Genomic DNA, 26,847 nt, shown 5'->3' on the forward strand with positions numbered 1-26,847 from the left:
ATGATTGCTTTCAAATATTCCGGCCTTTGAAGTGAATTCGAATATAGCATTGGTGCATGTTGATGATGGAAAATAAAGCCATAAATTGTTGGTAGATATAAAAATCAACATGGAGCTTCTACCCAGAGTGAAGGTATTTCCAAAGTTTTGAGCTGGAAGAACACAAACAGCACACGGCTCAGAGCTAGCTACCGTATTCAAAAACATATATGGAACAGATTCAAATACAATACCAATTTTACTATTACGTTCGTGCCAATAGACATCAGCATCTCTACGCAGAAACGGCATCAACCACAAGGCCAAAACTGACGCTGTATCCAGCTTTCCACGCCACAAACGGCATCCTGTACCGTGCCTCTCGGAGCTGATAACCACATGCAAAACAAGCCTCCAAAGAGCCACAAAATAACGGAGTAGCTCAATTACTCTTACGGAATGCTTTCACTCTCTATCCATGCAAAAAAAGAAATTTTCTTCACTGCTGCCTTGCATCTCGGCCATCTTCCTCTTTTTCTCTGGCCAACTGGTGCAGAGCCTTCCAAGACCTGAGTCAGCCACTATCAAAACCCCTGTCAGTTCAGGCACCCAACCAACCAACAGCTCTGATACGGGAAATGAACCAATAGCGGGTCCCTTTTTTTCTGCCACCAAAAAAACTTTTAGGCGGTCAGCCCGCCCCACAGGAGCACCTATAAAACAACGCCTCGCCCGCCGTGCTTTGATTTCTTTTTTCTTTTCTTCTTTACGTCGACAATACTTCAGTATGTGCACCCCCAACTGCTGCAAATCCCGCAGCAGGCAGCCAAACAAGAAGGAAAACCAGCCATGCTAACAAATCGCCTATAGGAGAATCATTTCTATAGTATTCGTCTCTTGCTTTGGTTCCCAAAAGAGCCATCGAATCCACCCTGGTTGATGATTGTACATCCTCGATACCCAAGAGTGAATTTTTCTGGTCCTCTCGCCCTGTCCGCAAGGATGGCGGCAGTTGCCTTGTGCTTCTGCTGTATAGAGAGTTGTTTTTTCTCTTGATGATCTCGACCCTGCTGGTGGTCTGCCTTCGGGCGCGCTGGTAGGGTGGGTGTCGATGGACGTCTGACAGGCCCTTTTCCTTCTTTTCATTGCTGCTTGGGGCTTGCCCTGATGGTGAAGAAGAGATTCGATACGCGTAGTTGAAGCATTAGTAGATGAAAGTGTTGAATTTTGATCCACGGTGGCGAATTCACGGTAGATGCACCATTCCTCGGTATGGGGGCGTGAATCTCGTGGTTTGAAGTTTTCCACTTTCCCTTGTCATTTGAAATTGGTCTCCCTTGACTGTGAAAGATCCAACATCTGCTCCTTACGTTCAGAGACTCTTGCCCTTGCATCATGGGTCGCGTTTGGTGGAGAATGATTAATGGCTTGCATGAAGCCGTCGCGCCTGGGACTAAGTGTGGAGAGCTGTGGTGGACTCTTGGCATGATTGAAGCAGGCAAAGCTTCATTGCGACTCCCAAGGCTCTAGATTAATGATGTACATATCATGAGCTTCATGGCTTCTGGTAAAGCCTACAAATCATCTTTTATCAGCAGTTACATGATACGTCAGAGTGGCCTCGTGAAATCAAATGATGGTCAAAATAGGCACGCGCGTTTGCACACAAGACGCACCTTCCGTCGTGAAAGTGAAAATGTCGACATTTACAGACGCCTTCTACCTTAGTCATCAGTCGTAACCATGATATTCCGTACAGATCCCTCTATTCTAGCCATCCAATCCTTTTTGCAACAAAACTCACGCATCCCAGTAACGCCGTCACGCCCGTGACTATAATCAAAATCCCATATCCGCTCCCATATCCTCCGATAGCCTGGCCCTGCCATGGCATCCCTTTAACCAGAGCCTCGCTCAGCGGGCCCGACGCAATGTTCCCAACGCCCCTACCGATGGAAAGAAACGCAATCACCATGAGAGGATCATACCTGCTGGTGTTGACACTGCCATGGCGACCATCAGTGCTGATCGTCTCTACATTTTCGACGGTGGCAATCTTGATGACATGTCTCATGATGCCTGGCCATGAGGTGGTGAAAGACCCAGCAAAGACGCCATAGACAAGGCAGAAGACGTACAGGATACCAATGTTTGATCCGAGGCCCCATAGCAAGAAGACTCCGAAAACAGCACCCAAGGTGGATATCAAGACGCATGTCGTTACATGCAGCCTGTCGACCAGGGTGCCCATTGTGATAGGCCCCACGACTGATCCGACATTGAGCACCAGCAGTGTTGCCGCTGAGGCGAAAGAGCTGGCGCCAAGCACATCCTGCGCATATGTGGGCAGAAAGATGCCTGGGAGGAAGAACCCCAAACCCTCGACAAAGTTGCCTAGCTGGTATAGGGCAAAGACGCGGTTCTTCATGAAGCTCCAGTCGAGTGGTTTGATGTGAGCCGTCATGGCCGGTGGCAGACGAGGCTTGACAAAATAGATCAGTGGCATAGTCAGGGCGAAGAGGGCCACCGACCATATGCGCAGCGTGGTTCGGAAACCATATCGGCTCAGCAGCGCCTCGAGCACCAACGGGATGGTGAAACCCCCAAGCCCGGTCCCTGACCACTAACGTTTATCACTTGGTGAGCTCAACTCTCGACAATTACTTGTATATGCTAATCTTGGAAAAGACGCGCCGCAGAGACAAAAGCCCTATTGAGCAAACGCCTCCACCACGGCAGAAATCCAAGGCAGACAATGAGACGGAGATGACTCACCATCAGACCGTACGCAAGTCCTTTGCGGCGGTCAAACCACTCATCGACATACACGAGGCATGGGTTGTAGGCGATGGAGCCGCCAATGCCGTACAGAGCGCCCTGGGTGAGGATGAGATGCGTCGTGTTTTGTGAAAAGGACGAAAGCGCGAGAGCAGCGCACATCATGAGCAGGCCGGCAGTCGGGTTCCAGCGTCCCTGCTTGGGATAGATGCGCGCGAGAGCAATGACCAAGGGAGCGTCAAGATACATGATGCCCTGATTCGAGTCAATTGGAAGCTTGTACGAATGGCCTTGCGCTACTCACCATGGCGCAAGTTCCTATAATGGCAGTCTTGGATGAGCCGGCAAAGGGCTCGTGGGTGCGGTAATACTCCTGGAAGATGCCAAACGCGAAAGGAAAACCTATTCATCCCATTGGGTCAGGGCACCATACTCATTCGATTTTGCGTACAATTGCTATTCAACTCACCCCATACCATGGCCTCCATCACGAAGCAGGCTGCGAGGAAAAGCCATGCATCTTTGCCCGTGTCGACAGGCGGTAGAGAGTAGCCCTGGTTATCGTCCTCTTGCTGTGCCTCTACATCATCAGGGCGAACTTCTACCACTGCGGCGGAATTGCTTTTGCCCTTTTCGTTCTCGCTGTTGTCCAGCGGGGAGTTGACATTGTGGTCGCTCAGGAACGTGATTGTGGGAGTCGGCGATGATGGCGTCGTCACTGTTGGCGACGTGAATGGCGTCTCAGCAGATGTGGGCTCGGCCGCAGGCATTGAACACCCGGCTCCGGTGGATGATGCTGTGTTTCGATTATCTCGCGGTTCGAATAAAGAAATGTGCGTTTAACAAATTTGGGCCGAAAATTCCAATGAACCAGTCTCGATAACAAGGATCCCGCGTGGCTCGAAGAGTCTAGATGCTGCCAACAGAGATATCTCAAACTCGTGTTGCTCCAAGGCGGCTTTTGTATCAGCTAACGTTTGTCCAGATTTAAAGCAAAAGCATTCTCCCTTTTCCTCCTCTCCATTCCTATGGCGCCTTCTCGCTGATTTATATATCCAGCCCCCTCCTTCTCCATCCATTTCTCCGCGCTACTCACGATACGTTCATCCCAGAGTGGCTCTAAGAGGTTCCCGACTCTTCTCCCGGCGGTCATACCCAAAGATGGAACCACGGAGGAGAAGGAAAAGGAAAAAAAAAAGTTTATTTTACTTTCATTCTAGCTTGCCTGTCAGATATCACACCCCTAGTTTCGGCAGTTTGATGCTGCCCGTGGCCCTCACTAAGAGAAGTGTACATATCAGGCGGCCAGGGGTTCTCTTACGAATCGGTTGCTCTTCTCTCAGAACTAAGGCGCAGGTATGGAGCGTCCGAACCATGTGTTGACCCCGTCGTGCCATTAACATCGGACCGGGGATGCATCGAGCTTGACGTGTGATTTCCAAACCAGGGGAAAAGCTGGGAGGGCAAACGCAGCCCCCCACCGGTATGTGTGCGAGTACTTACGCTATGGAGCTTTTCTGACCCAGCGAACGATGAATGGCGGCGAACCCCCTTTGCCCCACGAGCGAACGAAGCAGCCCAGAGATGGAAGGAAGGGGAGAAGAAGAAAAAAAGCATCGAGTCAGCTGAGCTACCATTCTCACCTTTGGACCACCCCCTGGTCGGATTTTCTCCGTTTCGTCAATCTAGACAGTGGTGTATCGCATCGCGATGCCGGACGCACGAAATATGGGGCTGTGAACTTGCGGTAAAACATTTTTCTCTTCTTTCTTCTGTCTCTTTTCTTTATGCTTTCCCTTTGCTATTAATCAGCTCTTAACCACCTCTTGTCTATCTGACGAGGGAAGTGAAAAGCGCTAGATTTTAGGAGCTGGAGCCCTGCCATTCCTCAACCAGAAGCTATGTACTCGTATATCAAATAAACAAGAACCTCCAAGCTCCATAATATGCGCCAGCCAAACAACTGAAGCTCTGCTCTGCTCTGCTCTGCTCTGCTCTGCTCTGCTCTCACCTCACCCCTCCCGAAAATAAAGGACCCTTATTACTACGGTAGCTTTCCTGTTAAAGCCGTGTCATGCAAGATATGTACAGCCCTTCCTATTCGGGCAAGGATCCCTTTTGCTCCCCGGGACCTAAACCGTTCCCGCGTTGGCGGCAGTGGCCGGTGGAGAAGATCTAGAACGTTGTTTTGTTTGGGGAGCTTGTCCCCTGCCGTTGTCTTTTGAGGACTTGCAGCATAGAGAAGGAGATTGTGATAAAAAAGCTTGAGATGCATGTGATCACGCGGTTCGCGGACGTCGGAACAAGACTGATAGACAGATGGAATCATCATTCAATGCTTCGCGCAATCCGAAGCAGTCATGGTAGTATTTTGTACGAAACAACAGCAACATCATCAACAGCAACAACAAAACAAAGGTACATATGAGATATTTCTTTTCTTTGAAATACACTTGGCTCGACGTTCATGTCCATTAAGAAAGCAAGGAAAAGCCACGACAAACAGAGGAAAAAAAAAAACAAAGACACATGAGGAAAAAACCCACACACAAATACATGCAACGGCCATACAGCCTGCCATCCCGTGAGACGATTTCGAACAAGTCATGCCATACCTAAATATGGAAAGAGGACAAACGAGAAGCACGCAACCAGAAAAAAAAAAAATACCCGATCCGCTCAAAAGAAAATGCCGGCTCTGCAGAACAAGACAAGCAAAGACCCCTGGCAGATTGCCCCTCCTAAAATAAAAAGAGGGAAAGCCATGAGAGAAAGAGAAACAAGAAAGAAAAACGTATGCATGCAGATACCCACGCCTGCAAGATATAGCACCCACTCCCCCAGTAAGTAAAGCCGGAGGGTACTGTAACAACAGACGAAAAAAACAACAACAAAACGACGAAAGAGGTCACCGACAATGCAGCAGCTCGTTCGGACCTTTGCGGACATTTATCGAACTAGCAAAAGTAGTAGTAACAAGATGGAGGCTGCTTTTTGCTGCAGCTCTCCACACAACTCCTCGGCTTTACGCCGCTCAAATCACTTGAAACGCCCTCCCGCTTGCTGACCTGCCAATGGTCTTGAAGGACTGATATTTCCCATCGGACCCCATCACGTCGAACCGCTTCAGGCCCATGGACGCCTCGGTGTAGCCGCTGAAGTAGTACCCAATCACCACGACAAGGTATGTCAGCATCAGGATGCTGCCCTTGAAGTAGTTGCTCTTGCCCTCGCCGTACACGTAGCTGAGCAAAAACACGCACAGGATGACCGTCACAAGGTCCCATTGCGGGAAGAGCAATGAAAAGGTGTACATGGCGGCATCGCCCCCAGCAGGGATGCCTGGGAACACGGCCGAGAAGAGCACGAGGCACGGAATTTGCAGCAGGCACACCTGGAGGGCGTATGCGGAGCCAATCTCCATCGATAGTGCAATGTTTCCGTTCATGGCAAACGAAATGGCGTTCTAAGCAAGCAGGGAAAAAAAAATCCAATAGCGTCAGCAAAAAAACGTGGGCACGGGGCACGGGGGATGCACGGGCTCAGGGGATTGGGTGTGAATGGATGGGCGGATGCTTACCAAGAACTCGGTAGTATTGGGGACTAGGGCAAAGAGGGTCAGCCCGAGAAACTTTTGGTCAATGGAAAAGCTCTCGAGCACGACGTCGACAGTGTCGACCAGAATCTCGGCAATAATGGCGTACAGGATGGTGGCGCCCAGCAGTATCACGGTGCTCTTGGTGCGGCTCCAGTTGGGCGCGTCGTGGCCGTGGCCCCCTGCGTGAGCAGTGGCAGCTCCCGCAGTAGCGACGTCTTCCTCGACATCGGCGTGGTGACTGGCTCGGCTGGCGCCGTGCGGCCGCGGTGTTGCTGGGCCGGCGGCGCTGGACGGCTTGTGTGCGCTCGTATACCGGTCGCGGGAGGCAATGGTGGCGGCCGTGGCAGCGATCTCGGCAACCTCTCGCACCAGGTTGTTGTCCACCTGGCTCAGGCCGGGGACCTTGATCGTTGGGCGCAAAGGCTGCTGGTCCTCATCAGCACCACCCCTGGGCGGCACCACGTGAGGGGTGCTGTTCGATCCGTTGGCACCACCGGCATCCTGGGCAGCCGTGGAGCTCGGGCGGGAGGTGTCCGGTAGGCCGACCTGCTTGAGCGACTGGCCTAGAATGCGCTTGTAGAGATGCGTTTCGCGTATATTATCAGAGCCGGTGGCTTCGGCCGTTGACGGCTGCTGCGGTGCTCGAAGAGTGACCGACGCGTGCATCGCCTCCTCGTGTTTCTTTTCCTCCACCTCGGCGTTCCAGATGACGGCGGCGTGAGTGCGCAACGTGAACCACAGACCGATGAGGTATGAAAAGAAGAGCAAAAAGGCTGCAGAATAACAGTACGGCCGCACGGCTTCGATATAGAACCGGTCGTCGAGTGCGGGCGCCTGCGAGAAGTAGCACCGTCGGCAATCGCGTGCGGCACCCCCGTTGAGGCCGCCGTTGCCGTAGTCTTCGCAGTCCATGCAGTTGAGCTCATGGGTACCATAGATTTGATAGAATAGCGTTGGGCCGAAAGCACCAACAACGGCAAAGAGCAGCATGGTGGACGTCACGCCGGCCGACTTGGCGTTGAATCGCTGAGTCTTTCGCTTCAGGGCTCCGAAGCACATGGAGATGCCGGGCAGGAACAAGACACCGGCGAATATGCTTCCCACGATACTTCCCTCAACAAGCTGGCCTTTGCCCTGGCTCAGTGCGACGCAGTAGAGGAATACTTCCACGACGGTGGCGAAGAAGGCGTTGATGGCAGCGCCTAGGCCCATGGAGGACTGAGCTGAGATGGATGCTACGGCCTGGCCGATAAAGTATGCCAGCGGGATGATGGAGAGCAAACCCGCAACAAACAAGAAGGCGGGCGACGTGAGGAGCATCTCCACGTGTAGGATTCGGTCCAGGATGGCCCAGTCGGCAATGACAAACACGACGACGACCATGAGGTTGATTAAGAAAATGTTTGTGCCGTCAATGGTGTATTTCCAGTACTTTGAGCCGACTGCCCGGTAGGTGCAGACCAAGATGGATGAGTCTGGGGCGTCGTCGACTCGCGCGTAGCTGATGTGGGACTCAAAGGACAGGGCGAGAGGGTGCCTCCTGAGATGGTCAAACAGTAGCATGGTTACCTTGCCCATGGGAATCCAGAAGACGAGGAACCAGCAAATGCCAGACACAATGATGAGCGAGGGCGAAATGAGGCAGTAGAAGAAGACGAAGAAGATGATGCGGCCAATGTTCCACTCGCCGCGGCCAAAGAGCCTTCGCTTCATCCGGGGGTGCAGATCGCCAGAGTCGCCGCGACGCCCTCGTCCCAGCAAGCTCTCCGTCTCGCTGGGCTCCGAGTCAATGCTCCTCCTGGAGCGGCCGATGATGGAACGGTGTCGATCGGGTCCAAAGAATAGCCGGCCGTATTCGAGGTCACCGTTCTGCCACTGCTCGTACTCGGAGATGCTTCTGCCCTCATCCTGATCCTCGTCCAAGTAGGCCTCATCCTTCTCGAGCCGAATAAACTTGCCAAACGGGTAGAATAGGTAGCCCGCCAGGCCCCATAAGACTCTTCCATATTCTCTGCCGCTAGGCGCGGCGGCAAATAAGAGGCATATGATTGCGCCAAAGGCTGCAAAGCAAGCTATCCACCACCCAAAGAAGATTGTCCACACCAGGTTAAAGAGGAGCAACCAGTTGCTTACCCTGCCGCCGGGCGTGGAGTGGATGTCTGCCTGCGCAAACTTTTGAATAGATCTGTCCTTCTTGTACAATGCAGGCTTCCAAACACGAATACCAAACGGGTGTGTCTGGTTGATGGCCTGCTGCCTGTCTTTGAGCGTGAAGCTCTCGGCCTCGCTGATTTCGCCGTCAGAGTCGCAGTCGACGTGCTCTTCCAGTGGCAGCTCCTCCTCCTCCTCGCCATGCTCCTCCTCGGCCGCGCTGGCTTCATCGTCTCGTTCGGCTTCGTCGTCGTCTTCGGTACTACGAAATGACTGTATGCGGGCGAGTCCTGATGGGGGCGGTGGGCGTCGTCGCGTCGATAAGCCCGCGCGGCGTTCGGCGGCATCTGCCTGGACCTCGTGTGTGTCGTCGTCTACGGAGAAGACCTCCCCCCTGTGCGGTGTATTGGATGACGTGCGCCGTGAAAGCGGCGGTTTCCGTAGGCGAGAATATGACTGACTTCTCTCAACACCTGCAGCAGACGTGGAACGGCCAGCCTGACTGCTCCGCGCTCCCTGCGGGCGGTCTGTGGAAGCTTCACCCAGCGTCTGACTACTTCTCATGCTCGGGGACCCCTGGATGGTGCCTTTGAAGGTTGGGTTAGCTTGAAGATCCGAAGAAAACGGCGTGGGTATGACGGTGTCGCGTTGTCCTACCATAGCCCTCGGGTCGCCGCCGTACGGTATCTGTCGACTGAGTGCTGTCGTCTACGAGGGACGTTTGCCTCGACAGGGGATTGGCTCGAGTGTCCGTCGGTGACATCATGCCGGAGGAAACGCTGCCGCGATGCGCTGATGGCGCGTTGTCCTGCTGCGACGGATCCATGGCTGGCGATGGCGATGTCGATGGCGATGTCGAAGCGGCGACGGTGCCGCGACAAAGTTGACGATGAACCTCGCAGGCCTGCTGAACGAGGTCTCGGCAGGTTTAATAAAAAAAAGGGCTGAGATAACGACGTTCGAAGGTATCCCTGTCCACCGGCGGCTTTTAGATAGATCGGGCTAGCGAGCTCTAGCAGTGTGGAGGGGCTCTGAACACGGGATCAGCGAATGTGTGAGTGTGTGTCGATGATGGCAGTTTTGGTTATGTGGCATCACGGCATGAGAGAAGAAAAAGGGAGAGAAAGATGTGAAGGAAAAGAAGTTGATGGTGGCGATGTTGGAAAGATGAGAGATGAGAGGAGAGGAAGAAATTATTAAAAGGAAGAGCCAAGAGCAAGAGCAAGAGGTGAGCTGAGCTGAGGTTGAGCCGGCAAGCGGACCCAACTCTAATCGATGGGCTGAGGCACCGTCTGGCTCGGGTATCTCCAGAGTCAATTAGCGAATCCGGACTTACAAACAGCAGTGGGCAGTGAGAGCCTGGAGAACGAAGACGAGGCGCAGGATAAGCGGCAGGGAGCCCAACGATGCGCAATGGCTGTGGCCGTGAGATATGCAAAGAATGTCAACAGGCTGCCCTTTGCTCGTACTCGTAGAGCTAGCCTCGGTGAGCCCGCTTTTTGTATTGATGCAGGTATGCAATACAATGCCTCGCTTGTGTTTGATGTTGCAGAAACACGCGAGTGAGAGCAAGAGAAGGAAAAGCACGAAACAGAGACAGAGAACAGAGACAGAAACATTTGGAACATAAACAGAAGCAAGGCATCCATGGAACTCTCACCGTCTGGGGGCCGCTCACACGACTTGACCTATCGCTTTGGCGCACCTTGTGATCCGCAAATCATGACCAGCCAGGATCTAATGCAACGTCATTTTGCGCATCGTCCACCGCATGGCATGATGGGGAGATTACAGTAAACTAGTTACATGTACGTATTGATGCTAGCATTACGGAGCCATGAGCAACAGACACGAAAGAAACGGGGAGAGAGAAGAAAAAAAACACGCAAGCGCAATATATAATAGACGCGGTGCCATGCAGCCCGGAATTAAACAGCTGCAGCTCTGGCGCAAGGGAGGGTGAGCTGTGAATGAAGCTATGAGCGCTAATCTCCAGCGTCCTTCAGGCTGCGGTTAGTGCCCAAGCTCGAGCTGATGGTGGCTTTTGACGTGCATGCAGCAGCTGGTGCATTTGTACGTCAGCCAAGGCTAGGCCCGATTGTCGCTGGCGGCGGTTGCAGCGCTAGTGGCAGCTTCACTGGAGCACAAGAAACAATGGACGAGACAGAGGGAGAGGGATGGCGGAACGGAGCCCGGCTGAACGAATATTCCGAATTCGATTGACGCTTACGAGCACCAGCTGTAGCCTTGCGCAGCTTCAACTTGGCCCCAATCCCGGACTACAGTCAGCACATGCACCACCATTCCGCATTCACCATCTCGACGACGCATCACCGCAGCCTCCAACAAAGCATTGATCTTTGGCAAATCTCCAACTCTCTTATCTCTCACACATTCCCAGCATCATCCCCCCACTGGGAGCCCGCCCAAGATGGCGCTCGACGAGTACTACCGCAACAAGATCGAGGCGATGAAGCTGGAGATCCTCAAGGGTCAGGCTGCCCTCCGCCGTCTCGAGGCCCAACGCAACGACTACAATTCCCGAGTCCGGTTACTGAGAGAAGAGCTGGGCCTGCTACAGCAGCCCGGGTCCTACGTCGGAGAGGTCGTCAAAGTGATGAGCACCAAAAAGGTGCTTGTCAAGGTACATCCCGAGGGCAAATATGGTTGGTCATCAATGATATCACCCCGCGATTCCCTCACAGCTCCTAACCCCCAGCGTGCCAGTTGTCGATGTTTCCGATAATGTCGAAATCTCCAAGCTCACCCCCGGAAAGAGAGTCACACTCTTGTCAGACAGCTACAAACTCGAGAAGATGCTGCCGTCATCGGTCGATCCCCTGGTATCGCTCATGATGGTAGAAAAGGTCCCCGACAGCACATACGACATGATTGGTGGATTGGATCAGCAGATCAAGGAAATCAAGGAAGTTATCGAGCTGGGCCTCAAACACCCCGAGCTCTTCGAGTCTCTCGGCATAGCCCAGCCCAAAGGTGTCTTGCTGTATGGACCGCCCGGTACGGGCAAGACGCTGCTGGCCAGAGCCGTGGCCCACCACACGGCCTGCAAGTTCATCAGAGTCTCTGGTTCGGAGTTGGTGCAAAAATACATTGGAGAGGGTAGCCGAATGGTCCGAGAGCTGTTCATCATGGCCCGAGAGCACGCCCCGTCAATCATCTTCATGGACGAAATCGACAGCATTGGTTCCTCCCGAGTGGAAGGCTCATCAGGAGGAGACTCTGAGGTGCAGCGAACCATGTTGGAGCTGCTGAACCAGCTTGATGGTTTTGAGCCCACCAAGAACATCAAGGTCATCATGGCCACGAATCGACTCGACATTCTAGATCCCGCCTTGCTGCGACCCGGACGTATCGACCGCAAGATTGAATTCCCCCCGCCGAGCATCGAAGCACGAGCCGACATTCTCCGAATCCACAGCCGCAAGATGAACCTGACCAGAGGCATTAATCTGACCAAGATTGCGGAGAAGATGAACGGCTGCTCCGGAGCCGAGCTCAAGGGTGTGTGCACAGAAGCGGGCATGTATGCCCTCCGCGAGAGGAGAGTTCACGTCACACAAGAGGACTTTGAACTGGCAACTGCCAAGATTCTCAACAAGCATGATGATAAGGAGGTTTCCCTCGGCAAGCTGTGGAAGTGATTGGTTTGCATGTCAACAAACACACCCACACAGACACGCAAAAAAAGAAAGGAAAAAAACATTGTATCCTGCAGCATCGGGTTTATTTTATAGAAACAACTATGGCAGCCACGGACTTGGAGTTGTAAGGGTAGTTCAATTATACCATAATGCGGGTATCAACCCCCTAGCTGCCCCCCATCTTTGATTCCCATCAATATGTATCAAATGATATGAGACTGTACTCTATGTCGTCACCTTGTATGAGACAACCCTTGCCGGTTTTCAACGTTCACCGCAACAGCCTTTTCAATTCCAGCAAAAAGAGAGTCAATCTAGCCTACAGATGTCTATTCTGCATCTCAATTCCAACATGAAGACAACGAATCTAGCCTATATATGTCTATTCTACATCGTCTATGCCAACTTGCGGGCTATAATCTACTTTCGCTGACTTGGTTCTCCCTCAGGGGAAAAGACTCCGTGCATGCCCTTGTACCCGGCCGTCTCTGCAGGCTTCCAGCCGCTCTTTGCGAGGAGTTCCTTGTCCTGCAGCTGGTAGACTTTGACGTGTAGGGGACGGCAAACCTTGATCATTTCCTTTTCGCTGTCGCTTCCAAATCCCCAAAGGGAGAGATCGCCGCCGGGACAGGTGCCTGATTTCATCGTGTCAGTCACACTCATAACATCTATACATAATGAACGGGGGTTATCAAAAAAACATACTCAGGGCCATGAGGACGTCCTGCTCGGCCAGGAACTCAATAGAATCCCCTCGCTCAGCCGGACACGGGCTCATGAAATAACGCCCCTTTTCATCCAACCCAGTGACCTGGAACAAGTTCAAAACATCATGAACATCCTCCTCCCTCAACCCCCACTTGGCCACGGCGCGGCTCAGGTTCGAGTGGCAGTGGAAGTCGTACTGCGAGTCGGACAGCACGGTGTTGATGTACGGGTCGCAGCGGGTGCCCAGCAGGTCGTGGACGCGGCCGCCGTTTTCGTCCTGGCCGTACCACGCGAGGCTGTCGGAGATGATTGTGACGAGGGGCCGCATGTAGGGGAGGTTGGACCAGAGGCGGTCGTGGGTGGACACGTGGGTGGAGTGAAGCTGGCGGGTGCGGGAGGCCCAGAAGCGCTCGCGGGGGTTGTGGCGGTTCCAGATGTTGAGGTCGCCTTTTATATGTTAGCTGGGTGATTTACTGACTGGGATATATACGATTTCATGCTGGTCTTCGATATGATATGTTGAGATGAAGGAAAAGATACAATACATACCGACCTGAGGCCCCTCGGGCGTGCTGATGCTCACAATTGATCCTGCTGGTGCCTCCCAAGCCCTGCCTGATCGGATAGGAACGGTGAATTCCTCAACGAGGACTCTTGGGGCCTGTTGGATGGCCTCGTAGAGGTTCTTGTCGACGCTCAGGGGGGAGCCGGCAGTTGGGAGATAGGCCGGGACGGGCTTCGGGACGGGCTTGCGGGCCTTGAGGCGCTCCTCTGCGGAGAGGCTGCTTGCGGATTGAGACATTTTTGGATTTATCTTGACTCTTTTTCCCTGAGAAGAGTGTTGGTGTGAGTCTTTCTTGGAGGTGAGATGAGATGGCGAACTGACTGTTTGAGTATGACACTCTGCTCTGGGGATGCTACTCAACCAAAAAGCCGTGGCAATTTGATTATTTTTAATATCACGAAAGGATTTCAAAACACAACTATGGCGCCTTTCCATCCAAGAATCGCATAAAGAACTCAACGCCTCCTCTTCAATGTCAAGCTTCTCATCTACAAAAGCCCGCGCGCTCGGGACGTATGACTAAGAGCACTGGGGCTCCAGAGAAACGGAGCCGGAAGCCCGCCTTCTGTGAACATGCGGGGGAGAAGATTTGCCTCCGCAAAATCTGACGCCAAAACGGCTGGACTGTAATCATTTTTGATAAGGACTTGAGAGGGTTTTTTTTTCTAAGAGTCTTGGTATTTTCATTCATCCTATCGGATGGAACTTTGGGTTTGTTAATTTGTTTGGGTGAGGAGCATTTAGGGGGGTTTTGTGTGAAAGGGCGCGCCTTTGCCGGGTTTTGACGGCATAACGGGGAGGTGGGAAAGAGAAGCGATTTTGTTTTATTTGGCTAATTGCTCTGGAGAGGGATATTTGTAAAGGATCAAACTCCGATTGATTTCAAACCATTTCCGCGGTAGCAATTGGGCCATGGATAGGGTTGAAGAGAAGCTATTTGGATGCGGTGCCGGCGAAAAGAGGACACGGCCGGTTTCGCTCGTTTGGCTCAGTATATCGTGTGTCAATGCAGCCACACCGCGGAATAGAAGTAGAAATAAAGAACTCGGTCCGATCCGCGCTGCTCGGAAATCACTGCTTCGTTCATGTTCTAGACATTGCTTGGCATTTGCTAATCTGTGTTGTAGATCGCAATATGGGAAGCATATCAAGTGGGTGTACAAGTCGTGCTTTGACGCAGTTTTGCTACAGGTGTAAGTCAATAGGCGTTTATCGTGGGTCTTGTTCATCTGCCAAGGGACTCTCATCTTTCACCCTAAGATAATTATACTTTACGATGCCTATTATGAGCTGAGACGGTACTCGGTCGAAATGATGTTTCTACGCCTCAAGAGAAAAGGCCAATGGGCAGATGCAACAAGTTTACTCTGGAAACTCAATCTCGGGCCATCATGACCCGAAACCACTCCACTTGTCTGGCTTTTGGAGACGTGAATTTCTTCTTCTCCACCGTTACTCTGGGGCGGAAGAACCTGTGACACGGCTTACAAGTGCTTCAAGTCTGCTACGATGCCCATAGGAAGCAATCACAAAGCATCAAGCAAAAACCCTTGTCCAGCACGTCTTGGGGCTATCTTGACAGGAGCAAGTTGCCCGAAAAGCAAAGAATCAAAACGCCCTGGCGGCGGCAGATAAGATTCCGGAATCGTCAGCGCGTTATTTCCAGCTCCATGCGCACTTTGCCTAGCGGGATACGTGGATGCTTGTTGTTAGTCAAAGCGGGAAACGATTGTGGTTTTTGGCCCTCGAGTTTTGACTCCGTCGTAAGCATGATGATTAAGGCCAGCCGATTTGGATCCTTGGCCAATCAACACGCAGGGCAACGCTACGCTCGGGAATAAGATGCATGTACTGCAGGATTTAGCTTAGGCGGTAGTTCGAAAAATGACCTGTGATAATGCCTCAGCTGGGGGACCGGCGGCTCATATCAGTCAGCAGGGTAACGAAAGGCGCCGAGTCCTACGACTTACAACCGACGTAAGACAAAAAAAAAAAAAATCAAGTGAATAGAGGAATGCGCCTTCAGGATAGGGCCTGGAACCTCTTTTCCCGCCCTTTGAATTCTGCAAAAGAGATTTCCCTGCTTTTTGGTGCACAAGGACTGCCAGGAAAAAGAACTCACGAGACGTTTTGGTGGAGAATGGGAAAAAGGGTCTGGTGTTTTGAGATTGCGTGACCCGACAGAGATTGCGTGACTCGGAAATCGGGCCAGGCTGAAGCAGGGAAAAAAATGTCTAGCAGACCGATAAAAAAAAAAAGACAGAGAGAGCCCATCACCCCCTTCGGAATACACCTCTCGGAATACCCTTTTTTCTTCTACAGCTTTTTCGTTAGTACGGGGCGTGTATGTGTCCCTTGTTCTCGTTTTAGAGCAAAGCTTGCTTGACGGACGGGCCACGGTTCCGGCTTTCCGTTATTAGACTGAGCGAAGAAAGCAATGCGTGCTGGGGGGTTCCATTCGTATTGAATGGGTTCATCAGGTCCGTTGTGGTGAGGTGTTATGGAGTACCTGTAGAGCTAGCAGAACTGCTGCTCCATTGTTGTACATCGTTAGCTGCTTACCAGTTTACCATGCGTGGTCTTTCACGGTTCCACGTACTGCCGGTATCTTACTGCCTATGTAGGTAGTAGCCCGGAGACTTTTTTTCGACTGCTGTGAAACTATGTACATGTAGGAGGCCATCGGTAGGGATGCCGTGATGCAAGTATGTAGGTACTTGGTTGCGTTCGTGGCCATCGCAATTTGGGCTCGCAAGCCCTATCGAAGCACCCGCCTTGGGGTGGGAGCTGATGGATGGCAGATGGAGGGGGTCCAACAGACAAGACAGGGCCAGGGGGGGTTAACGAAAGACCAGCAGCTCTGCTGTTACAGATTCCGGTCAGTGTAGGACCAAGTTGATCGTCGAGCTGCAACCGGTGTGAGAATGACGGACCTCCCCATGCTTTTGTCGGGGAAATACCACACAACGCTGCGTGTGTTGCTGGATGGGCAAGTCTGGACCGCGACGGCTGAGATGTTGTTGTTCAGTTGATGCCGAAATACCACGTTTGACTGGGTGCTGGTCCCGAGGACTCCGCACGATTTACAGTACATGAAATCTCGAAAGGGAGGGATGGTGTGTTGTGTGTGTGGTCGCAGCTCTAGAACAAAACAGAGTGGTGTCTCTATGGAATATTATCCTTGTGATAATGGGTTGGATGGGCAGCTCTAGTCACAGTCCAGTGCGGGCCGGTAGTGTGTAGTTTGCGAGGGTAGTTGGGTTCGGTGCCTGTCCATCACTTTTTTTTCATTGACCGTTGCTGTGGCTGTGAAAATCAATCTGTTGCTGTACGTACTAACGTAGAGTATCGGCATCGGTATCCAATTCTCGATATATGGACGATTGGGCCTCTTGTCAGAAGTCGTGATTCATTGTCTGCGACATGTACGTACACTCACAGTCATGCATTAGGAAGGCGGACAGAGACTTGCTTACAGCCGTTATGCCGTTTTGAGACGGCTACGTCATTGCTCCCGCGCTGCGACAAGAAGCTGCCCTTTTCGCCCCCCGTTTTTTCCCAAACCAAATCTCAGCTGGGCCGCTCGCCTTGGCGCCTGGGAAGTGACATGTAATTCGGTAATACAGTCTGCGGCACTGTGCCCGTCGCGGAATGTTCCACGTCGTCGGGTTCTAGACTTTCTTTTTGCTGATGCAATCCGTTGCCTGTTGAGTTGAACCGGCAATTGCATGGCGAGAATCAAGCTTTGGCCGGCAGGCACCCGCTGGTGGATGCCCGGGCCAAGCAACCAAGCAAACAATCAAATCGCATCGCCCAGCCCCAGCCCAGCCCAGCCCAGACGATAAGACGCAGTGTCGTGTCGTGTCCTACAGGTACTCGTACATGGCGGTGGTGTGGTGGAGAGGGGAGCGGAAGGGGTGCCCCGATGTACTTTTACGGGCAGATGCACAGTGCAGGATATGACAACTTGAACTCCTTCATGATGAGTATCCCAAGCTGGGTCAGCATTGATGGGCACCTATAATCCTTAACCTGTTGCAAGATGCCTGTTTCATTATAGCTTCAAACAAGCAAATACATAAAATAAAATCAATACACTAAATAAAACCACCCGCATTGAAGAGCAACAAAAGCAGACCATGAGCATTGATCAAGAAGAATCCCCCAGGACATAAGTTACCCGGCGGTACAAAGCGGACAAGGATTACGGGGACACGGAGCATCGCGGAGCCGCTTTTTCTTTTGGGGCTCCCAAAGTCTGGACTCGACCGACCAGGACCAAAGGGGCACGGTGACGTCCTGCGGCAGCGCCACCCGCGCTCTGGTTGGCCCTGGCGCGCCTGTGAGGGGCGGCCTACGGGGGCCCTACGGGGGCCTTACGGGGGGCTTGAGGGGGTCTTTATGGGGGACGTAGCACTCTTTTTGCAGCGAAGTCTGTACCTACCTAGTAGCGAGTCTGCACCTAGTAGCGAGTTCTGTAGCACCAAGGGCCAAGCAAGTGCGTCTTCTTAGCGGGGACCCTTGGCCCTTGGCGCCGCAATGACGATGTGGTGGGGCCGCTGGCGTCGAGAGGCCATGCGAGAAGACGGTGGCTGCAGCGTTTCGGGGCCTGTCTGAATTTCTGGCTTCATTCTGCATTCTGCGTGACTTGTCACCAAGAGCCGGCGTCTTTATTGCTGTCTTTGGCGGGCATTGGGGTGGGTTTGCTTTAAACATGTGTTTTTAAGTTGTTGTTGAAGAAAAGGCAAAAAAGAGACTATATTGTCGTGTTGTTGAAGCGTTCGTTGCCCGGTGGAGGCGAGAGATTCCCCCCAGACAACCAACTGCCTGTCAACCCAGACGAGGTGAATCAGATCCATGATTACATTAGGTACATGACTCTCCCGACTGAAAATAGTGGTGCAAACTAGCATCAAGTAGCATCAATTTGCAAATATTGCTCCCACCAAGCTAGCAAGCAGCTTAATGCAACGCGAACGGTTCCCCGTTAGTGCCAAAGTTAATCATAATCGTCATTCATCTCACAAGTCGGTCAGCCCCAAAATTCCATTGTGCGGGCCAGGCCTGCGCTTTTGCGTGACGCCAGAGCAGTTAGAAAATCTACCATGTTGTCTTCGAATTTCTGAGCAACGGGGGGCCAGTAGCTAAATTCCCCTTTGGGGCGGCACCATTGTCAGCCATAGACCAAAGCTGGCCCCAACGCCTCTTTTTTTTACCGCCAGGCCAGCCTCAGAGCCGCCTGCGCAGGGGGCAATTCGTAACCAAGACGCCTGTGACGCCCTTGCGAGGAGGCCGTTGCAGGAGCTGTGCTGGCAGAGACGGCCGTAGCAGTCGAGGGTCCGCTGGCAAAATCAAACGGCGTCGACGTGATGGATGGAGAAGCTGGGGGGAAAGAAACGGCAGAAACTGGTCCAGCGTACAGTACGGAGGGCCGACGATACGGAGTACATGCCGCACATTCTGGCAGATCACTGAGTAAACAAACCGGTTTGCTGTGCTTGCAGCCCGAGGAATAGACCAGATCCAGACCCTTTCTCCTGCTCCATGCTTGTCATGCCAGCGCCGATCCCTTCCGCACGCGATCACCAGCGACCTCATCCTCCAGCCCCCGGGCCGCCGTCATCGTGTACCTCCAAGTACCTGCTGCTGGTTCTCGTTTCTTTGTCTGACCAGCGCTGTGCTGTGCTGTAAAGTAGCGTTGCAAGCTGTCCATGTACGATTACAGGCACCTTGCCACGCCTTGTTCTTGTTGTAGGCCCGCAAAACCCTTCAGCCTCTGCTCAATCTGGCGTTCTGGAGTCATCGATGGGTTGGATTGGATTCCGGGGGAATGGCATTGCCTGATCTTGCGGTAGGATGCTAGTATCATCATGGTCACAATCAGACATCGTCATAATCGTGTGGACAATGTCTCATCTTGCTCTTCTTAAAAGAGGAAACGTAAAAGCCAAAAAAAAAAGACGATCAAGTACATGTGCCCGGGACAAAGTAAACTCACCCGCACCTGTACCTCTCCCCATCCACCGTTTTGGCGCTGTTGCAACCCCTAACCGCGCTGTACTCTCAGGTGGTGGTAGTACTCTCCCCCAGCCCGGTACCTTGCAGTACTTTCGCCATTTCTGCAGGGCCCCTGTTCCCCCTCCCACACCTTCCCAGCTTCTGCTCTCCTCCAAAAGCTCCGTCGTCTTCTGCCATCTTTGTCTGTCCTGTCTTTTCTCCCTTTTCCCAGCGCTCCATCTCACTCACACACCCCTTCTGGCTCTGCGCGCTAATCTGGACGGGACCGAAAAAAAAGAAGAGAAAAAAAAGTCGTCCGGGGGTGGCATCCTCACCACGTTGGGCCCCATCCCGCAAGCAGAACATTTTGCAACACGAGAGCACCAGCACCAGAAACTTTGCCCCTTCATCCCACAATCTCCCGTCCTCACCCCCCAGAGAACCTACGGCAGCCTCAACTGAACTCCCTCGGTCGAATCGAGTTCCTTCTGGCTGCTTGGATTCTGTGGTTTCACCTTGATCTCGTTCTCGACCCGGGTCTTCGCTTCTGTCCGTTCCTTTTCGCCTCCGTGCCGGGTGTCATCTACGCCATTTACTCGTCTATTTCCCTCCTCCACCACCCCTTTCCTTTCCTTTACAACATCCAGCATATTATTCCAGCATTTTATATCCAGCCCTACTGTTTTGTGCCAGCCCCGTCTCTGCATTGCTGCATACAGATACCCAGTAGGCTATCCAGCTCTCAGAGTCATCATTACCACTGCATTACCATCCTTCCACAGCCGGGTCGGCCGTGGGCACATTGTCATAGACACCAACGCCACATCATTTCGGTACTCTTGCCACCTCGTTTCGACTTAAAGAGCGCGGCCCAGAGTCTCGATTACTTGATACGACTCTCTCCTCATCCACCCGATTCCACTTCGACCTTGTCCTGGGACGCGTCAAAGAAGCATAAGCTTCACGAGCTTGCTTCTGGTCGATCATTTGCGGAGCCCCCCCAAGCAAGCCAAAGCTACATTTATATCACATCTCAGCGTCACCACCACCGGCCACACACAAGTCGTCGGGACATTTCACAAAACTCCTTCCTAGTTATGGGCCTTGGGAATTGCTGATGAGCACCAATCTAAATGTTATCGACACCCCCTCTTGAACAGGCTCAGGCCATGCACGACTCTCGGGCTGGCGACCGGACGCCTGTCCACTACACCGTTAGGACTCACACGATACCATCGCCAGCTCCCATCACCTCTCACTCTCACTCCCTCTCGCAGTCATCTCGCACCGGCAAGACTGGCATGTCGACGACTCCCGCTTCTTCGCCCCGCGCCTCCCATTCCGTCGGCCAGAACCATCCTCCCAAGCTGTCTCCGTTGCGGCCCGACATGAGGCCACCGAGTCCCAACTACTTTGGACTCGTTGTCGATTCGTCCCACGACCCTCGAGATTCGTCTGGCCTGGGCAACAACTGGAGTCCGGCCTCGTCGTCAGTCAAGTCCTTTGCTGCCGCTCTTCCTAGACCTATCGAAGCCACCAATCCCGACTTTGAGGCCTTCAGGAGACAGATTGATATAAACAGGGGCGGCAGGTCGTTTGCCCTGCCGACTTCACATTACGTCCAGCCCACATCCAACCCCGCCCTCACTCGCCCACGAGTGCCTAGAGCGCATACTCATGCGAGCGATACGGGCTCAGAGAACTCCTTTCCTCGCCTAAGCTTGCCAAGAGACCGCCCGTCAAGTCGTATGGATGTTGACCAGGATAGTCTCCATGACTCTGCATATGTATCATCCGACTCGAAGCGCAATTCTGAAGCTTCGTTATTCCCAATGCAGCTCACTAACCTCCCGAGATTCGAGTCCCCGATGCCAATGGACCCCATGCAGTCTCAGGCGACGCCGGCTCGATCTGAGAACACAACCACCCAACTCACAATGACTGAGCACAGGCCCCAGCCTCCTTCACCTAATCCGCCATTGACGCCCTTGACGAGGGCTGCGACAATGCCCATTAAGCTGGAGCCCGGGCAACCATCATTGATCACTGCAGAAACTCTCAAGGACCTACTTGAGGCCGAGGATGAGGACGACATCTTGCTGTTGGACATACGGTCTTCAACAAACTACGCCACGTCCCGAATCCAGGGAGCTCTCAACCTGTGCATCCCCACCACTCTCCTGAAGCGTAATACATACAACACCGAAAAGTTGCAACAGACCTTCCAAGACAGCTCGGCAGGAGACAAGTTTGCCACCTGGAAGGACGTAGAAAGGATCATTGTGTACGATTCTCACTCGTCGGATGCGCGTGACACCGTTGCGGCCCAGAATATGATTAAGAAGTTTACAAATGAGAAATACCTCGGAGAGACTGCCATTCTCAGAGGTGGCTTCCAAAAGTTCCAAAGCTTGTTCCCCAGCTTTGTCGATAAGTCCTCGACCGTGCCGGTGAACCCCGACGGCGGTGGTTTTCCAGGTGCTATGAGAGGCCTTGCTCCTGTCATTGGTGGCGTCAGCCTACCAACGTCCATGAACCCTTTCTTCTCCAATATCAGACAGAACATGGACTTGGCGGATGGCGTCGGCCAGTTGGACGTTGCTTGGCCTCATGGGCTGGAGTCCGACGTGCTTCCTCTGTGGCTTCGCGATGCGGCAGCCCCGCAAGACCACGGTAAACGTGTGTCGGATTTCTTTTTGCGGATTGAGATGGAAGAGAAGACTCGTATGCAGAATGCGTATGCCGCGTTCAACGAGGGGAACCCTGCCCACAATCCAGCCATGAACGGCCGGGTGCAACTCTCGGGTGTTGAGAAGGGCGGCAAGAACCGCTACAAGGACATTCTCCCCTTTGAGCATGCGCGTGTCAAGCTTCAGGACAAACCCCTAGGAGCTTGTGACTACATCAATGCCAGTCATCTCAGTGCGTCGAGGAGCAACAAGAAATATATTGCGAGCCAGGGCCCCCTGCCTGCTACTTTCGAGGTGAGATGAATGATGCAAAATGAATGCCTCATCTGCTAACTTTTTCTAGGATTTCTGGTCGGTCATCTGGGAACAGGATGTGCGCGTTATTGTCATGTTGACGGCCGAATCTGAAGGAGGCCAACTAAAGTGCCACACGTATTGGAAGGATCGCGAATATGGGCCCATCAAGCTGAAGCAGCTCTCCGAGAAGAAGGCATCACTTGACCTCGACAAGCATCGTTCTGCCGCCACGCAGACCAGCAACGCATCATCGAGTGAGGCCGGCCGAAGGCGAGCTAACACGACAACTAGCCTGGAGACAGCTGCAGGAAAGCCTACTCCCCAAGAGCAATCTGAGCCGACCTTTGTCACCATTCGCAAGTTTGCTCTCACGCATTCTTCTCACCCCTTTGCTCCCATTAGAGAGATCACTCATCTCCACTTCTCTTCTTGGCCCGATTTTGGCACGCCGGCTCAGCCGTCTCACCTTCTTGCCTTGGTAGAGCTCGCCAACGTCATGCAGCGTGCGGCTCTCCCAGTCGAGACGGCCTCGATTATGGGGTCCAGCAAGATTGCCAATGACATTGCGTCGATTCAGTGGTACGACGAGCCCGAGGCTGACAGCGCAAGCCGTCCCATGCTCGTTCACTGCTCGGCTGGATGTGGCAGGACGGGAGCGTTTTGCACTGTGGACAGTGTGATTGATATGATGAAGCGCCAGCGGCTGGCCAAGCTGCCAGGCGGACAACCTAATGCTCGGGAGGCAGAGGAAGACACGCAAATGATGGACTTTGATGAGGCCATCTCCCCTATGACCAACAGGGAGATGAGCTTCAAGTTTAACACGGACCACGAGATGGGCTTCAAGTTCAACACGGATCCCGAGCCAAGGCCTCAGGATGCAGGCGTGGAGCACTCATCTGTCGACGGGTCTTGGGTGCGAGACGATTCGGTTGATTTGATCCAAAAGACGGTAGAGGACTTTCGCGAGCAGAGACTCAGCATGGTCCAGAGCCTACGACAGTATGTATTGTGTTACGAGACGGTGTTGGAATGGGTCCACCGATTGCATGACAGAGGCGCCGGCGCCAGTGCTGGCAAAAGACCTCGCAGCGAGAGCTACCAGTTCTCATGATACAATTTTGTTTTATTTCGATAATTAGTTAGACTGCATCCCGTCGAGGGTTTGCAAGATGGTACACCTGATGACGATCAGGAGGAATCAAGGCATTGGCAGGAGCACAGCAAAAGACGAGCGGGCACAGCAAGGGACGGCGTTGGATTGGAATTAATTTTTACGAAGAGCACACGCAATTACGCGGAGCAACAGGAAGCGTAAATGTCGAATGGAACACGATGGTTATGGCATTTTGGTAAACGAACACGACACTACGGAGTATAAGTGTATATATTGCTTCATGGAACGGGTCGACATGTGTATTCCTGTGACTTGTTCTCATGCATCTTGTTTTTGCCTTGGCATAATTTGGTACCGGGAAAGGGACTATACATAAAAGCCATTATTTTAAGTCGTTCGTTTGTTCTGGTGTACGGTGAAGTGATACTTATAGATGTAGATGTGGGACATGACTTGCATGGCGAGACACGAGATCCAGGGATGAGATGCATGTAAAACAAAGCCGGGGGCGCCAAGCGTCGATGACAGACATGGCGCGTGCGTGCATACATACATACGAGTACATGACATGATACGGAGTAGGTACATGCTACTGACTACGAGTACACGTATACGTATATATGATGGTCCGAGACAGGACGTGCATATGCATGTCTCGCTGTTTTGCGCACGGGAATCGAAATCTGGGGGTGTATCTGGGGGATTTGGTGGGAAGGATTCACGCTTTGCGGTAAGGTGAAGATGAAAGATGAGGATGAGGATGAGGATGAAGGTACTGAGTGAGATGGATTTCGGTCCGGAGGACGCGGGATGGGGATGCTGCTTGAGCAGGGGTTGTATGTCGTATGTCGTATGTCGTATGTAGGATATCAGATAGTCTAGTAGGCGGTGCTGCTCTGTGTAAGCGCGCGCTGTGATAAGTGCCGTGAGTGTGAGAGGTTGCGCGTACATGATTTGGTTGGCTAGTAAGGAGTACATGCATCGTGAATTTGGCTTGGCCCCTTGTTTTTTGCTTCTTTTCTCTTCTTTAGGTTGTTAGTCTGCTCGGTAATGATCTTGGAGATGTGAGCGAGGTTGTGGTTCGGAAGGGGCGGTGCTATTAATAGAACTGGGGTCTTTCGAGGCACGACATGAATGCATCAATGGGGATGGCAAAGTGTACGGAGTACAGGCACGCATTACAGATGATAGGGGCGAGTTGTAGCTTCAATTGGTAGTGGTATATGCGAGCATGTTCCAGTGTTTGATACAACGATCAGTAACCGGGTGGCCTCTGAAACTGGCTGCTGAAGAATTGCTGGGATGGCGAGATGGCTGGCGTGGAAAGGAATGGAAGGTGATTGCCAATCAGTCGGTGGGCGTCTCATATTAACACCCCCGCTGTTTTTCTGTTAACGGGGTAATGTTTGGGGAGAGGTAACGGGTACGACGAGGGACTGAATGGTGGTAGCAGTACTGAGTGAAGAAGAAAATAACGAATAAAAGTGAAGAGGAAATTGATTTTTTGCTGGATTGGCGATGGGGATTGGTGATGCTATTTCATGTGAATCTGATGGTTGATATGGATCCGGTCTCAGATGGTCTTGTACTTGTTTAGGCAGTACGGAGTAGAGTTGGCCTGCATGACCTCTTTGGCTGCGTGGATGACGTTCGGGCTCAGGTACCGGTACATGCAAAGCTGGGGTCCAATGGCGGTGCCCTGGAAGATTGAATCATGATGCCGCTTTCGAACAGAGGCCAAGATATGTAGCAAGTACTCGGACAGTACTGTAGCATCGTGAATTCGGTCAATGGCCTGGATTGGACTGTAGCATCAATGTTTTGCTTACTCGTACTGCTGATGTGCAGCATGATGCTGGTCACTGCAATCAGCCTGGCGCGCATAATGAACTGACGAACCCATGGCGCTCAACAAACTCGAACCAAACCATTGAAAGAAACCAGACAGGCATTGATTGCCGGATCTCAGAGCTAAGCTCAAGGCAAACACCTGCAGCAGCTTCATCTCATCGCTGACCGCTGTATGTAGATGTAGAACAGAACACGGGGCTCCAGCCACTAACTGGTGCGTGTACAAGTACAGGTACTCGTACTAAGCCTCGCTGCACTGCACTCCAGGCCCTCGCAGGTACCGATACAGCGGCTGCAACACCGCCTTTCCCCTTCTGTCCGTCATCGTTGATTCACCACCCTGTCCTGTCGATTCCTCCTTCGAAACCTCGCATGCATCGGACCGGGGGGCATTTCTGACTGTCTTTTCCGCGACTTGCCATTTTCCTCTAATACATTCGCGCCCTCCGTCGTGAGATCTTTTATTCTCTCTCTCTCTCATTATCTTCCTTTTCTTTGTCTATTAGGGTAGAAGCCGCCTTTTTACTTTTGGCAGCACTCGGGAAAAGGCTTCTGCTAGTTTTTCGGGGGTTCGTTCGTGTGAACCAAGACCAGGCAGCGCGCCGCCACATGCAACAACCTCCCGCCCTCAATCTTGCTGCCTTGTCCGACTTGCGTGGCCCTACGCTGCGAATGCTTGAAAGCTAATTTTACACACCTTTCCCTGGGCACGAAACTATACGGCTGAGGAACAAGCCTCGGCGGAACTTGTCTGAGTTTGGTGCCTTATAAAAGACCGGAACCGGCAGACCGACCACGAGAACTCACAATCATGAACGAAACCAGCGAGCCGGATGCCATGCGTCGTCGCCACTCCATCGACCTGGCCGAACCCTTAGATACCTACGAAGAGTCCGACTGCGCATTCTCAGACGACAACCTGGGCATAGACATGGACATGGAGTTTGATCTCGCCATGCCGTCTGTCGAGGAAGACGTACATGATAACGACAGACGCATCTTCACGCCGCCGCCGCGCATCGCCGCTCGTTTCTACCGACCGTCACAGGCACGCCGCAGAGACTCGGCTGCCTCGTCTCGCCGCAACTCCTTCTCTTCCGCCCACTCCCGTTGCTCCTCCATCCAGCCCTCTAGTCGCCGCGATGGCGATCAGAGCAAATACGTTGCGCAGCACGTTCGCCGGACAAATTTCCTAGAGGACCGCCGCGCCCGGCTGGCCGACAGGGCTGCCCACGCCGAAAAGGTGCGCCTGAGGGCCGCTCTGGCCAAGGCGGCGCCTCGCGGACAGACGACCTCGGAGGAACGCGCGCTGGCTGCGGAGCAGGCGAGGCAGCGCAACTTGGCCGAGATTGTGGCCAGCTGCGCAGAGGAGGTCAAGAAGGCCAAGCAGATTGCCGAGTCTACCAAGGAACGACGCGAGCAGGAAATCGCAAAGATGAAGGCGCAGATGGAGG

At 52.8% G+C, this 26,847-nt stretch overlaps 6 protein-coding genes across 6 annotated transcripts; 3 read left to right on the forward strand and 3 right to left on the reverse strand.

The window, feature by feature from the left end:
- Nucleotides 1-1,608: 1,608 nt before the first annotated feature.
- T069G_08600 (major facilitator superfamily domain-containing protein) lies at nucleotides 1,609-3,527 on the reverse strand (the record flags this gene model as incomplete). The annotated part of the gene is made up of 6 exons (XM_056175810.1): nucleotides 1,609-1,698; nucleotides 1,784-1,925; nucleotides 1,968-2,602; nucleotides 2,755-3,012; nucleotides 3,062-3,159; nucleotides 3,227-3,527. The coding sequence occupies 6 exons, from the start codon at nucleotides 3,525-3,527 to the stop codon at nucleotides 1,609-1,611; spliced, it is 1,524 nt and encodes a 507-aa protein (XP_056026759.1).
- Nucleotides 3,528-5,791: 2,264 nt separating this feature from the next.
- T069G_08601 (sodium/calcium exchanger protein domain-containing protein) lies at nucleotides 5,792-9,332 on the reverse strand (the record flags this gene model as incomplete). The annotated part of the gene is made up of 3 exons (XM_056175811.1): nucleotides 5,792-6,223; nucleotides 6,338-9,093; nucleotides 9,164-9,332. The coding sequence occupies 3 exons, from the start codon at nucleotides 9,330-9,332 to the stop codon at nucleotides 5,792-5,794; spliced, it is 3,357 nt and encodes a 1,118-aa protein (XP_056026760.1).
- Nucleotides 9,333-10,937: 1,605 nt separating this feature from the next.
- On the forward strand, nucleotides 10,938-12,168 carry T069G_08602 (ATPase family associated with various cellular activities (AAA) domain-containing protein; the record flags this gene model as incomplete). The annotated part of the gene is made up of 2 exons (XM_056175812.1): nucleotides 10,938-11,172; nucleotides 11,234-12,168. 2 exons carry the CDS (start codon nucleotides 10,938-10,940, stop codon nucleotides 12,166-12,168), a joined length of 1,170 nt encoding a protein of 389 aa, XP_056026761.1.
- Nucleotides 12,169-12,588: 420 nt separating this feature from the next.
- Nucleotides 12,589-13,678, reverse strand: T069G_08603 (uncharacterized protein; the record flags this gene model as incomplete). The annotated part of the gene is made up of 3 exons (XM_056175813.1): nucleotides 12,589-12,803; nucleotides 12,874-13,323; nucleotides 13,426-13,678. The coding sequence occupies 3 exons, from the start codon at nucleotides 13,676-13,678 to the stop codon at nucleotides 12,589-12,591; spliced, it is 918 nt and encodes a 305-aa protein (XP_056026762.1).
- A 6,929-nt stretch (nucleotides 13,679-20,607) lies between these two features.
- Nucleotides 20,608-23,539, forward strand: T069G_08604 (protein-tyrosine phosphatase domain-containing protein; the record flags this gene model as incomplete). Its single annotated transcript, XM_056175814.1, has 5 exons — nucleotides 20,608-21,225; nucleotides 21,277-22,162; nucleotides 22,217-22,422; nucleotides 22,472-22,679; nucleotides 22,734-23,539. 5 exons carry the CDS (start codon nucleotides 20,608-20,610, stop codon nucleotides 23,537-23,539), a joined length of 2,724 nt encoding a protein of 907 aa, XP_056026763.1.
- Nucleotides 23,540-26,204: 2,665 nt separating this feature from the next.
- T069G_08605 (uncharacterized protein) lies at nucleotides 26,205-26,589 on the forward strand (the record flags this gene model as incomplete). The annotated part of the gene is made up of 2 exons (XM_056175815.1): nucleotides 26,205-26,353; nucleotides 26,442-26,589. The coding sequence occupies 2 exons, from the start codon at nucleotides 26,205-26,207 to the stop codon at nucleotides 26,587-26,589; spliced, it is 297 nt and encodes a 98-aa protein (XP_056026764.1).
- Between the last annotated feature and the right edge of the window lie 258 nt (nucleotides 26,590-26,847).

Source organism: Trichoderma breve, chromosome 5 (assembly GCF_028502605.1).
Source record: "Trichoderma breve strain T069 chromosome 5, whole genome shotgun sequence".
Classification (NCBI taxonomy): domain Eukaryota; kingdom Fungi; phylum Ascomycota; class Sordariomycetes; order Hypocreales; family Hypocreaceae; genus Trichoderma; species Trichoderma breve.